The sequence below is a fragment of the Canis lupus genome, chromosome 1 (assembly GCF_003254725.2).
Source record: "Canis lupus dingo isolate Sandy chromosome 1, ASM325472v2, whole genome shotgun sequence".
NCBI lineage: Eukaryota > Metazoa > Chordata > Mammalia > Carnivora > Canidae > Canis > Canis lupus.
This window is the reverse complement of record NC_064243.1, coordinates 31518152-31532263: the sequence shown is the minus strand read 5'-3', so window position 1 is coordinate 31532263 and position 14112 is coordinate 31518152. Positions and strand designations below refer to the sequence as shown.

General features: G+C 44.7%; 1 protein-coding gene across 1 annotated transcript; it reads left to right on the top strand.

Annotated features, from left to right (window-relative positions):
- Positions 1 to 9520: 9520 nt before the first annotated feature.
- On the top strand, positions 9521 to 11893 carry CITED2 (Cbp/p300 interacting transactivator with Glu/Asp rich carboxy-terminal domain 2). The gene is made up of 2 exons (XM_025422424.3): positions 9521 to 9707; positions 10183 to 11893. Exon 2 carries the CDS (start codon positions 10191 to 10193, stop codon positions 11010 to 11012), a length of 822 nt encoding a protein of 273 aa, XP_025278209.2. The 5' UTR covers positions 9521 to 9707; positions 10183 to 10190; the 3' UTR covers positions 11013 to 11893.
- The last annotated feature ends 2219 nt before the right edge of the window (positions 11894 to 14112 follow it).

Below are 14112 nucleotides of genomic sequence, written 5' to 3'. Positions count from 1 at the left end.
TTGTTTTCTATTTTTACATACTTAAGAAATCTAATAAAAATTATTTAAGTAAGCATTGAAAGCCTTAGAGAGGTTTTTCTCTTGAAAGAGGTCCATATATTACTTTTGAGAAACATTATTTTAAACCAGCATTTTTTTTTTCAATATTTCTGTCCTGTGAGTTTCCTTCTCTATTATTTCATGAGCTACTTAGGCATTCTTTAGTCATTTAGAATTTTTTTGTATGCTACATAAAAAGAAGAGAGTTCATAGAAACTGTTATGTTTTAAATAAATATATTATTGAACTATATTTTGTGGCATTTATTTTAAGCCAATCTTTAATAATATTTGCTACAGAAAAATATAAAAACAAAATATTTTTGTCTTATGTTGTAGACTTCTATTGCATGATTTCTATAGAATCAATTATTAAGGAGGGGCACCTGGGTGGTGCAGTTGGGTAAGATTTCCACTCTTGGCTCCAGCTCAAGCTGTGATCTCATGGGTTGTGAGATCAAGCCCCACTTTGGGCTCCCTGCTCAGTGTGGATTTTGCTTGAGATTCTGTCTCGCTGCCCCTCCCACTCATGCTCTCTTTCTCTGAAATAAACAAATAAATCTTTTTTTTTTTTAAGAATCAATTATTAAGGAAAAGCATCAACTGCATACAATAACATCAGAAAATGACACAAAATACTTTCACTTCTTAGTGCTTTTTAGTTCTTGTACTTTGTACTTAAAAACCAACTGGGGTTTCTAAAAAGAATTTGTTTTGTTTGTAATTAATGAGATAAGATGAAAAGAGTTTGAGGCTCTTATTTGTAAACACACCTCTACTATTGTTATATGTAGCGGTTGAATCTTTATTTCTAATAAATTAAAGGCCAACTGTTTTCTCTTTGCCCTCTGAGTTTTGAGTTCTAGAGTTACGTATTAGTGCTACATAAGAATTTTCATTATAAGAGTATAACCTCTGCATGGGGTGAGCATCATCCTAAGTCATAGGTAGAAAAATTACCACAAATCTATTTCTCATTGATTTATTTTATTCAGGGCCATTTCTCTTCTATCTTAAAAAAAAAAAATCCCCAAAGTAAAAATAATAAAATAAAATAAAATAAATAAAATAAAATAAAATAAAAACACAGAGAGAGGGACATCTGGGTGGCTCAGTGGTTGAGTGTTTGCCTTTGGCTCAGATCATGATCCCCGGGGCTCTTGGATGGAGTCCCACATGGGGCTCTACGCAGGGAGCCTGCTTTTCCCTCCGCCTATGTCTCTGCTTCTCTCTCCGTGTCTCTCATGAATAAATAAATAAAATCTTACACACACACACAAAACAGAGAGAGGCAAATCATAAGAGACTCTTGACTATAGGGAACAAACTGAAGGCTGCTGGAGGGGAGGTGTGTGGAGGGATGGGGTGATTGTGTGATGGACATTAAGGAGAGCACATGATGGAATAAGCACTGGGTGTTATGTGCAACGGATGAATCACTAAATTCTACCTCTGAGACTAATAATACACTGTATGTTAACTAACTTGAATTTAATTTTAAAAGTATAAAAGAAAAAAGGGGAACAATCCCTACGTGAATAAGAATTAAAGCAACTCAAAGTTGTACAACAGTAAAAGTCATCCCTCTGATGGGGGTATTAAGCTAGAGAGAAAATGAGTTAAGTGCCTGCTCATCAGATGTGGGATGTCTATGAGCTCGGTATGCTCACTCAGCATACACTCATAGACTTAAACTCCCATTTTGAACTGCAAAAACACTTTTAAATCATTTTATTTCCCACTTTTTAAAAAGTAGAAACTGATACAGATTCTGTTACTGCTTTTACAATGCACCCACCTATAATACCAAGTGCCAGTTGAGAAATGCTGATTTAAGCCATTCAACACATCTCTTATCCTATTTCACTGAAGTCTTCATAAAGACTTACTTCCCTCTGATAATCTGCTCTAGTGTTTTAAAATCCTGATATTAAGGAAGTCTTTTACGGGCAAGTCACTTAACCTCTCAGGACCTTAGATTTCTCATTTAGAAAATGAAGGGGTTTGGAAAAGGTTCTCTTTAAAGTCCCTCTAGAATTAGAATGCTATGATTTTTGTATTATCTCAAGCTTTAGTTTTCATAACTGTGTAATATCAGAACAATGTTTTAAAACAAATTCAAACAAAAAATCCTTAATATATAAAGCACGTAAAAGTGAAGCTGAGACCACTCCAGGTCTGCAGAACACAATCTGAAAACCACTGATCTAAAGCTCTCTTTTCAAAATGCTTTTCTTTTTTCTTTGTCTCAGTGGAAAAGGAAAACATCTGGAAAGGATCCACCATATTAGTTTCCCTATATGTACACCAGAACATATGTATTAAGTCACCTGTCAGCTTTTCTTCTCCAGATTAAAAGGCCATTATAAGTCCCATTTCCCATCCCTTTAAAATACATTCCCCCTCTTTTTTTTAAACGAACCTTCTTTAGCCTCTGTAATTCTTTATTAAAATGTAAGGTTACAAACCAACCACAATCTCTGAGAAGAGCCAAGTGTAGAAAAAGGATTACTTCCAGCTCTATCATGTGATCTTCTTACTCCCAACACACTCCAAGTTGTTTCCTTTTTAATAATGACATTCCATGGTTGCCTCCCATTCAACCAACAGCTCAGTTGGGACCCACACTTGTTTTTTGTTTTGTTTTGTTTTTCCTTTTTTCTGTTTTGTCTTTCTTTCTCTCTTTTTTTTTCTTTTTCTTTTTTTTTTTTTTTCTTTTTTGCTAAACTTGTTATAGCTAGTCAAATAATATCCCACCTAATACTCATGTAATTTGTTATTGTCCTCATGGGCCCTTTGAAGTATTTCCTATTGAATATAATTCTGTTTTTAATGGAGCATTTCCCTAATTAGTTAAGGTCACTGAAGTTCTCTTCTGCCTTCCAGCAGACTTCACCCAATTTCATAACCAATGTGAATGTTGCCTAGTTTATTGTTGGAGCTGTAGACTAATCAAATGTCAATTATCTAAAAAGAATCTACATGCGATATGTGTTATGGGATGAATTGCATCCCATGAAATTCATATGTTGAAGCCTTTTCCCCCAGTATCTCAGAATGTAACTATATTTGGATATATGGTCTTCAAAGAACTGACTGAAGTACAACTGGGCCATTTGCGTAGGTCCTAATCAAAGAGACAGCTGGGGCTTCAGCACAGAGATAAGTGGAGGAATGACCACGTATAGAGCAGCAAGAAGGTGATCATCTCCAAGCCGAGGAGAGAGGCCTCACATGAAAGCAAATCTACTGACACCTTGATCTTAAACTTCCAGCCTATAGAACTCCAGAACTGTGAGCAAATAAATGTCTGTTGGTGAAACCACCCAGTATGTGTGGTGGTGTGTTACAGCATCTCAAGCAGACTAATACAAGCTATTCTATGCATGACATTGTACAGCTCCTTGGGGCTCACCAAGGAAGTTCTGCCATTACAGAGAAGGCTACAGGAGGGCAAAAACACACATGACTCAAGCCAGAACAAGTTCTAAGGGAAGATCTGAGCAAAGTGCCCTGAAAGCAACAAGGAAGCCAGAATTTTTTCCATTGGGGGATTGAGGCTGGAAACAGGAGACATCACCTGAGCAGAATCTCCTTCAAAGATCAGGAAAATTCCAATAATGGGAGGCAAGGCAAGAGGATGGCAATTGGGGAAGGGGACAGAATTTTACGAGTATAAGCTACACTCATGCTACACCTGAGGATAAGGTCGGTGGTTTGTAAACCTGTCTAAACATCACAACTAACTTTTCAAAAAAGAAGCTTTTCAAAAAATATAGATCGTCAGGCCCCACTCCTAATGTGCTGAATCAGGAGTTCTAGAGAGAATGTCCTAGAATCTTTATTTTAAACAACTTCTCAGGTAAGTTGTATCAACTTCATCAAGTTTAAAGATCTCTTTTTATTTTTTTTAAATTTTTAAAAAGATTTCATCTATTTATTTGACACAGAGAGCAAGCAAGCACAAGCGGGGGAGTGGCATGGAGAGGGAGAAGCAGTTTCCCCACGGAAGCAGGGAGCCCAATGCAAGGCTCAATCCCAGGACCCTGGGATCATGACCTGAGCTGAAGGCAGACATTTAACTGATTGAGCCACTCAGGGGCCTCTAAGGATCCCTTTTAATCAAAACATCTGAGTGCCTGCTCCCTCTCCCCCGGTAACTAGTGTATTTCTTCTATTGAGTGAGAAAATACATAAAGACAGAAAAAACCTATTATGAATTTAGTGATGACTTCAAGTGAATTTGTATTTTATTACATAGAACCATATCTACAGGTTTAAAACTGATATGAATATCATTTTTACTGAAGCACATGCATGTAAGACATTATTTATTCAACTTGCAGAAATACAAGGTTGCATATAGGGCTTCCAAATCCTTATTAACCAGGAGTCCTCACCCTGACGCTAAAGTCCATCCATAGTCTGGATCAAGAACTATGGATCCAGTGACAGGTCCTAACCCAAATTATGCGACAGACCAATAAAATATTGGATTTTCTACCACAGACACTGCAAATGAGGGAGAACAGAAGTGGAAGAGGGAAAAGGCAGAAATAGGGACTGTCACCACACCTCATGCTCAGATAGATGACCCTGCCTTATTACGGTGTTCACACGGATGGTGGAATAAGATGACAGTAGCATTTTTCTCACCAGCTAAGATCTGGGGGAGGGGAGGGGAGATTATAAATAATAAATAAGTGTAATAAAAAAGATATGTCTGTCTGTTTCTCTCCCCTTTTCCCTAATTGCTCTGAGAAGGTGGTCATTTATGTAAAGTACAAAATCTAGTACTAGACTCCACCTTCTCCCCCAGCCCCACCCCCACTCCACCAGCACCATGTATAAACTCTTCCACGGAGGTCTTGGAGCTGGGTCCTTTAGTCACTTAGACTTTCCTCGACTCAAGGTTTCCTGAAGCCCAAAGCTTACCTCACAAAAGCTCTGCTTCGATCCAAAATTCACACCAAAAGGGGCCTACTTCCATACCTCAATAGTCAGTGACCCCCAGATGAGCTGTCTTCCCAAAGAGATCACAGTGTTGCTCAAGTGCATGATAGGCCACAGGCAGACAGTGGTACCCTGCTGGTACCCTGCTGTTCTTTCCACTAGATTCTTCTCCCTTCAGCCTTGAGAGTAACCTTCACCAGAAAATCTTCTCTGACATTCCCCCTCATAAATCCTTAATTTAGGGGGCACCTGGGTGACTCAGTGGTTGAGCACCTGCCTTTGGCTCAGGTCATCACGACCTGAGTATGGAATCCCGTATTGGGCTCCCTACAGGGAGCCTACTTCTCCCTCTGCCTGTGTCTGCCTCTCTCTGTCTCTCATGAATAAATAAATAGAATCTTAAAAATAAAATCCTTCATTGGGACCCCTGGGTGGCTCAGCAGTTGGGTGGCTGCCTTCGGCTCAGGTTGTGATCTCAGGTCTGGGATTGAGTCCTTCACTGGGCTCCTTCAGAGGAGCCTGCTTCTTCCTCTGCCTGGGTCTCTGCCTCTCTCTCTCTCTCTCTCTTTCTGTGTGTGTCTCTCATGAATAAATAAATCTTAAAAAAAAATCCTTCATTTAGTTTTCCTCAATATCTCTGATATATTTCCTTCCTTCCTTCCTTCCTTCCTTCCTTCCTTCCTTCCTTCCTTCCTTCCTTCCTTCCTTCCATCTATTTAGGAAAAGACTAATCATGCTAGGACTTATTTTAGACACTGAATGAACAAACAGGCAAGGTCTTCACTCTTCTGGGGCTGCCGTTTTAGGAGGGGGAGAGACAGCAAAAAATTCAATATGCAGTACACCATGTGGGGACAAATGCTAAAAGGAAAAATGGAACAGTGTAAGAAAGCAAACGGGGATATTGCTATTTGGGTAGGACAGTCAAAAAGACCTCACTGAGGTAGCGACTGAACAGAAACATGAAGGAATGAATGTAGGTTGGCAGGATATCTGGGAAGAGAGTTCCAGGAAACATCTTTTTTTTTTCCCCCCCACAGTGGCAGGGGTCTTGTGTTATTCAACTCCTCCTCTACTGTTACAGGTTGAATTGGGTCACTCCAAAAAAAAAGATATGCTGGAATCCTAACCCCAAGTACCTCTGAGTGTGACCTTATTTAGAGATAGGGTCTAAGTAGAAGTAATTGAGTTAAAGAGAGGTCACCAGGCTAGGCCCTAATCCAATATAACTGCTGTCCTTATAAAAAGGGAAATTTTATACAGAGATAGGCACATAGGAAAACACCAGGTGGAGATAAAGGCAGAGACGGGGTGACGCAGGTACAAGCAAAGGAACACCAAAGACGGCCAGCGAATGACCAACTCTGGGAGACAGAAATGGAGTAGATTCTCCCTCAGAATCTACTCATAGGCCTCAGAACCACATAGCCCTCAGAACCAGCCCTACCCACACCTTGAAATCGGAATTCTAGCCTCCAGAACTGTGACAATAAATTCCTGTTCTTTAAGCCTCAGTGGTGTATACGAAGTTCGTAGCTGTCTATTGCTGTGAAGGTCACACGTAGACCACTGCCTTGCCTCGTTCAGAAGGGGTTTATCTTTACATGGGCCTCTGGGTACTCCTAGATGACTATAACCACCCCTTAACCGGATACCTTGCTTCCAGGCTTACTTTCCAATCCATTCTACACAGTTCTGTTCTGATCTCTCTAAAATGAAAATGTGATCATCTCTCTGGTTCACAAACCTTCACCTGCTTCTCTTTGTAGGATACAATCCAAGTTTCTCATCTCGGGAACCAAAGACAACATGGTCCGGCCGGATTTGCCTCTCCAACCTTGCTTCTCTTATCTCTGCCCCCTGCTCTGGTGGCCTAACTTGGACTGGGGCCTCAGTTTAGTTACCACCTACACAAGGAAGCCTTCTGAAGGCCCCTAAGGCAGGTTAGATTGTCCCTCCTGTGTATTTTCAGAAGTCTGTGTGTGGAATGCTGTTGTTGCATTCATTACAGTGGCCCAAGGCCTGTTTGTCCATCTCCTCTTTTTGAACATGAGTTCCTTTATTGGTTGTTTCTCTGGGCACTAGGAAAGTGCCTGGCTCTTGGGAAACATTCACTGGACAGATGAATAAATGAACAGAACATGCCGTGTTTTAACCAGCTGGTCCCAGAACTAAATTTTTTTTTTTCCCTTTAAGGAGGTGGGGGACGGGGAGGTGACCTTTCCAGAGATTTCCCAATAGCATGTGGAACCAGTGGAGTTGGATGGAACTGCACCTTTCCTTAATGGTTGCAAGAAAAATTTAGATTAGACACTCAAGAGCTGGTCCTTGTGTCGCAAGACACTGCAGTAGAAGGAAGGGAAGTAAACAATCCCTCCGAGTCTAAGGTTGACCAGTATTTTGGAGCTTATTTTTTGATAGGCAGTGGCACTTTGAAGTTTATTCCCAGGCTCTGATTCTGTAACTTCAAGTCCCTGACCTACAGGTAAAAGTGGTGGGTGGACAGGAGAGGAGGGGATTACTGCAACCAACAATGCAATGTGTCCTGTGCACGAGTCTCCAAAAAGTAAATATTTTTGAGGTTTAAAAATTACTGCACACACACACATAACAAAAGAAATAATTGCACCCACAGTTATAAATGCTGAAGAGCTGGGAAAAAGAAAGAGAGGAAGACATTAACAATGTTTAAATATAGATCTATTAAATAAAGTATATTTGCATATTAGGCATATATCTCTATATAATCTAACTAGAGGAAGACAGAGGGGCAAGAGGTTAACGTAATCAGGATTCGCTCTCTTTTGCAAAATTCCTGCAAGGGTAAATGTATCAGAATTTCCAAGCCTCAAAAAATAGGGCCTAAAAAAAGTCTTGTGAGCACGAAGGGAGAAAAGGAGGAGTGGAGGGCGGGGGACTGGCTCTTCGCAGCAGGAAGTCCTCAATGGCTATCGAGTTATGAAGAAACAACTCTGAACAGAAGTCCTTATTCGGAGCGCTAAACTCGCTTTTGCCACATAAAGAGCAATATAAAAGCTCGGAGCAGCGTCACCACGGTGTTGGGGAAACAGCTCGGCTTCCCCAAGTGAGAAAGCAGGAGAGCTCCGACCGGGTAGGAGCCCAGACCGGCGTAAGGGGTTTTATTTGCAAGTCAATGAGCCAAATGGACGCCCGGGCTACTTGTGCCGCGTCCTGGGAAGCAAGGTTACGATTATCGCCTATTGCCCCGCTGAACAATTTCCCTGAAAAGGGAAGAGTCCCAGCAGTGTGTGCGCGCGCGGTGCCATACGGGACGTGCAGCTACGTGCCCACCTCCAGAACGACTTTATTTACAAAGCGATTACCATGTTATCTATTTGTTTTCCTTTTCCAGCAACAGCAGCTTTACTCAGCCCTCGAATTTCTTAATTACAAACCCGTTCGCTTCTAAATCAACCCCAAATCGTCAGGCAGAGCCCGGAGGGAGGCTGTGCAAGTTTGCACACACCCCCACCCCCCGGATCAAGGGCAACAGCAGAAGCAAGAAACTGTGTATGTGCAAAAAGGTGGATCTGGGGACGAGGATCGCTGAGTTTGTTTACAGAGCAGAGACGCCTCAGCTCGGATGCCAAAGCTACCAAGAGCTGCAAACGCAAACTTAGCAGAAGCACACGTACCCCGGGAGCGGCGAGCGGGCCCGAAAGCGCGGACCGGACTCCCCGGCGCGGGAGCCGAGGCGGCCGGGCCCGCGAACGCGCTCCGTCCACCTGCAGCCGCTGCCGCTCCCCGCCCCCAGCTCCTGTCCTTGAAAGGAGTGGGGGGGGGGGGGGGACGCGTTTACACGCAGAAATATCTAGATCAGGTTTACCTAGTGCCCCTGTAAAAGCACAAAGGCGCAGCCCGGGAAAGTGCGTTCGGGGAAGGGGCATTATGTGTCCGGGGATTTAAAACCCCACTCGGAAAAACACAGCCATTCTTTGCAACCCGGGAGCGTGTGTGTGTGATGCGTGTGTTTGGGGGGGGGGCGGGGGTTGCAAAGCCGGGGAGGCAGAAGGGCACTGTGGAGGAATGGGGCGCTGAGCGAACCCCCCTTTCCCCGTAGAAGGCGCCTGAGATCGCTAGGAGAGCCGAGCGGGAGAGCTGGGGGCGGGGGATCCGACCAGAGGGGAGCGGTGCGGTTGTCCTCGCTCCTCGCTCCTCGCAGGGCAGGCGCTGCGCCGGGGCTGGGGGGCGTCCAGGGGCACTTCCTCCCTGCCCCGGGCACAGCCGCGCGGGGCCCCCCGTGCGTGCGGCGGGAAGAAAGCACAGCCCCGCGGCAGCGAGGCGGCGCCCGGGCCCGCAGCCTCTGCGCACGTGCCTCCGGCCGCGGGGACGCGGCTCGCCCACCCGGTCCGGCGTGCCCGGGGCTCCGCAGTCCGCGTTTTGCCGCCGCCCGCCCGGGAGGCTCTCGCTCCGCCCTTCCTGAAACCCTTATATTAACTGTGGCCAAAGCCCTAAGAAACACAGCTCATTGTTGGCAGCTGCCGGGCGGCCTTACCGAGCTGTGAGGGCAGCGGAGGGGAAATAAAAGGGAACGGCTCCGATTCTGCCCCAGCGGCCGCTGCAGGACCTCGGTGCCGACGTCGCGACAGCGAGCGCCCTGCACACCGGGAAGGCCCCCTCTATGTGCTGCTGAGCCGGTCCTGGACCCGACGATCCCGCCCTCGGTCTTTGGAGCAGAAATCGCCAAGACGGAAGGTAAGCGCGGCGGGCGACGCTGGCTGGGGCGCCTGCCAGCCCCGTCCTCCGAGGGCTGGGTTTGCCCGGAGGAAGAGCGCGAGGCGGAGCTGGGGAATAACAACAGGATGTGCAACAACAGGATGAGGAGGGCTGATTTAATGCCTGAAGTTCGCGGCGGGGCTACGGGGCACTTCCTTTATGAGGCGACTTCGGGGAGCAGAGGGGGGTGTGGGCCCGGGTCCGCCCGCCCGAGCGCCGGGGAAGGGGCTGTTTGTTCGGCGCCCGGCCTCTGGGGTGGGTGGCAGGTCCCCCGCCGCGGCGGGCCCGGCTGCACAGGCTACCGGCCGGATCCCGGGGAGAGCGAGTGGCGAGGGGTTGCGCAGCCGACGTGCGTGCGGGCAGCCTGGGGGGCAGAGGCGCGGAAGAGCGGGGTGCGCCGTGGTGGGCGGCACGTGTGGCGCGGGTGCTAACCGCCTGCCCTTTTCGCTTCCAGGACTGGAAATGGCAGACCATATGATGGCCATGAACCACGGGCGCTTCCCCGACGGCACCAACGGGCTGCACCACCACCCTGCCCACCGCATGGGCATGGGGCAGTTCCCGAGCCCCCATCACCACCAGCAGCAGCAGCCGCAGCACGCCTTCAACGCCCTGATGGGCGAGCACATACACTACGGCGCGGGCAGCATGAACGCCACGAGCGGCATCAGGCACGCGATGGGGCCGGGGACTGTGAACGGAGGGCACCCCCCGAGCGCGCTGGCCCCCGCGGCCAGGTTTAACAACTCCCAGTTCATGGGCCCCCCGGTGGCCAGCCAGGGAGGCTCCCTGCCGGCCAGCATGCAGCTGCAGAAGCTCAACAACCAGTATTTCAACCATCACCCCTACCCCCACAACCACTACATGCCGGATTTGCACCCTGCTGCGGGCCACCAGATGAACGGGACAAACCAGCACTTCCGAGATTGCAACCCCAAGCACAGCGGCGGCAGCAGCACCCCCGGCGGCTCGGGCGGCGGCAGCACCCCGGGCGGCTCCGGCGGCACCTCGGGCGGCGGCGCGGGCAGCGGCAACGGCGGCGGCGGCAGCGGCGGCGGCAGCGGCGGCAACATGCCCGCCTCCGTGGCCCACGTCCCTGCTGCAATGCTGCCGCCCAATGTCATAGACACTGATTTCATCGACGAGGAAGTGCTTATGTCCTTAGTGATAGAAATGGGTTTGGACCGCATCAAGGAGCTGCCCGAACTCTGGCTGGGGCAGAACGAGTTTGATTTCATGACGGACTTCGTGTGCAAACAGCAGCCCAGCAGAGTAAGCTGTTGACTTGCTCGAAACCACCCCGGCCAGAAGAAATCAAACACCCCCGCCCCCACCCCCAACTTCGGTGTGAATTAAAAAAAACATTCCCTTAGACACAGTATCTCGCTTTTCAGATCTTGAAAGGTTTGAGAACTTGGAGACAAAGTAAAACTATAAACTTGTACAAATTGGTTTAAAAGAAATTTGCTGCCACTCTTTTTTTTTTTTTTTTCTGTTTTCGTTTCGTTTTTGTAGCCTTGACATTCACCTCCCTTATGTAGTTGAAATAATCTAGCTAACTTGGTCTTTTTTGTTGTTTGTGTTTACTCCTTATTTCCTCACTTTCTCCAGTGCTCAACTGTTAGATATTAATCTTGGCAAACTGCTTAATCTTGTGGATTTTGTAGATGGTTTCAAATGACTGAACTGCATTCAGATTTACGAGTGAGAGGAAAAATTGCATTAGTTGGTTGCATGAACTTTGAAGGGCAGATATTACTGCACAAACTCTGCCATCTCGCTTCATTTTTTTTAACTATGCATTTGAGTACAGACTAATATGCTAAACTGGAAGATTAAACAGATGTGGGCCAAACCGTTCTGGATCAGGAAAAGTCATACTGTTCACTTTCAAGTTGGCTGTCCCCCCTCCCCCATATGTACAGACAATAATAGGGTGTGGAATGTCGTCAGTGGCAAACATTTCACAGATTTTTATTTTGTTTCTGTCTTCAACATTTTTGACACTGTGCTAATAGTTATATTCAGTACATGAAAAGATACTACTGTGTTGAAAGCTTTTTAGGAAATTTTGACAGTATTTTTGTACAAAACATTTTTTTGAAAAAATACTTGTTAATTTATTCTATTTTAATTTGCCAATGTCAATAAAAAGTTAAGAAATACTTGTTTTCTAGAAGTCATTTGGGGGGTGGTTGTTCCTTTTGGTGGCTTTTTTTTTTTTTTTTCCTCCTCTTTAAGTTGAACACTTTATTGATGAGAGTAAGCATTCCAAAGGATAAATTACAGGACACTAAAACAGGTCATGATGAGCTTAAGTGGAGAGCAGGATTTAACATAATTGGCATAATGCTTCATTGTTATCATTGTAACATGCCTCTTGGTGTGGTTTAATCAGAAGCTGCAAAGTTGTCAAAGAGCATTTTTTTTTTCTTAATTGCCATCATATTCGAGTGTACTCCAGAGTTAGAAAGGTCTGTAACACCAAATATATTTTTTTCACAGTCTGGGAGGGGGAAAACCAAGTGTTTCTGGTTATACCTGATTCAACTACACAAATGAAGGGAGACCGGGAATAATATACTGGGAGATTGATGAGGATGGCATTGGACATAAATCTACCTTTATCTCTAGTGACGAATTTTATTTCTCAGCAAAAGTCCTAAGGAGAGGCACACATTTTCTAGCTTAATCTCTGAAATAGCTTCTGACTGGTTTATAGTCCTAAGAGGAAGAGGGGGCCAGAATTCCACCTTGAGGCTTTCTATTTTGTTCTATAATATTTAAAATTTACACAGGGAGGTTGATTCAAAGGTCAAATTACAGTCTTCACAAGATGTTCCCTCTCAAGCATGCCCTATTTTCCAGAATTCCTGAGCCTTTTCTGTTACAGGAAAGGGGTGCAAAGGACATAGGGATAAGATTGTTTTAATTTTACCTAAACGTGTTATCAAGAAGACATAATTATGGCTAAGTAGGTGTCGAGTTTTGCCTTATATAATCAAGTAAAAGAAAAAGTATTGTTAACATCTCAAGTTATCCCAGTTTGAAGATGGAGTTTTGTTTTCCCTTTCATGTTTTCCTTAGCTTAGCTTGTAGGAGCAATACATCTACATTCAAGAAAAAAATTCAGTCTTTTATATTTGACCCACTGGAGAAGTAAAGAAATAGAGGTTGAGGGAAATCACACTAATACTTTAAAAGAGCATTTCATTTAGACTCTTAGATTCTAATCTTAAATCCCATATTTCATAATAAAAAAATCAGAGAAGGAAACACAGAAGTGTTAAATTACAGTGAGTCTGGCGTAAAGGCTGATTTCAGTATAATTCAGATCACCTACACTATGATTCTAATTCCAAGGCAAGCCATTAAAATTAAGATGCACACTCCACTGGGCTTTTTATACCTCTATAATTGACACTTTCTTATTCAAAATTATGTTCTAAATAAATAATTTCTCTGAAAACAAAATCATTTCAAACTCTTCACCCCATTTTTAAAAACCCATCCAGATTTCCCACATTAATAGTTCAAGCTGAAGTTTTCTTCAGCTAAAATATGTCAATACTAAATCTGCAATCAGCAGTAAATCTTTCTGGCTAAGCATTTTCACAGTAAGTTTTTCTTTCCTTCCCCCCCCCCCCCCCCTTCCCGGCCCCAGAGGCTCAAGTGAAAAAATATGTTTGCATACATATTAATACAGCAATTCTTGTTCTTTTTCACTTGTGCCAGGAAAAAAAGGAAAGCTTTTGGAGGCATTGTTTTTTGTTGTTGTTGTTTTGTTTTTGTTTTTGTTTTTTTGCATAAAGAAAGACGCAGAAGAATAGTCTTGCCACCACCCTTCACCATTTATTCTGCCAGGAAATAAGCCACAACACCTGCTCTGTCACTAAATTCCTCCTGCTGCTCTAACACCGGAACACGTATGTGGAGATGCAGAGCCCAAGGAACTATTATTAGATCCTGAGCCCATCTCTACCAGAACAGAGGACTCAAACAGAGGAGCTGGTTTAAAAGCACAATTTCTCCTCAGTGCAAATACAAGCCTCCCCCACCCCCCATTCATTTGAATGATCTATTTCATTAAAACTCTCTCTTGATCAACAATTGAGCAGATTCTATGTGATATCTGCAGGTCTCTTAAGCAGAGGAAAATAACTCCTTGTTTGAACAACCTGATTAATGAAACCTGTACAGTGACCTAGATCACCGGGCTACTGGCGGACATTTGCAAAACCTTTTGTGGTCTTGCTTCCTACTAAGTTGCTTATAGCATATGGGGAAATTTGACCTCTGTACCTTGGCTGTTTTTCAAAAAGTTCTAATATGGTACAAGAGAGCTTCTGTTCTTTAAGCTTTGCACACAAATAGACACTCCACG

Bases quoted from the DNA above. Each gene is read 5' to 3' on its own strand.
- CITED2 (XM_025422424.3), top strand. From the start codon at position 10,191: ATGGCAGACCATATGATGGCCATGAACCACGGGCGCTTCCCCGACGGC.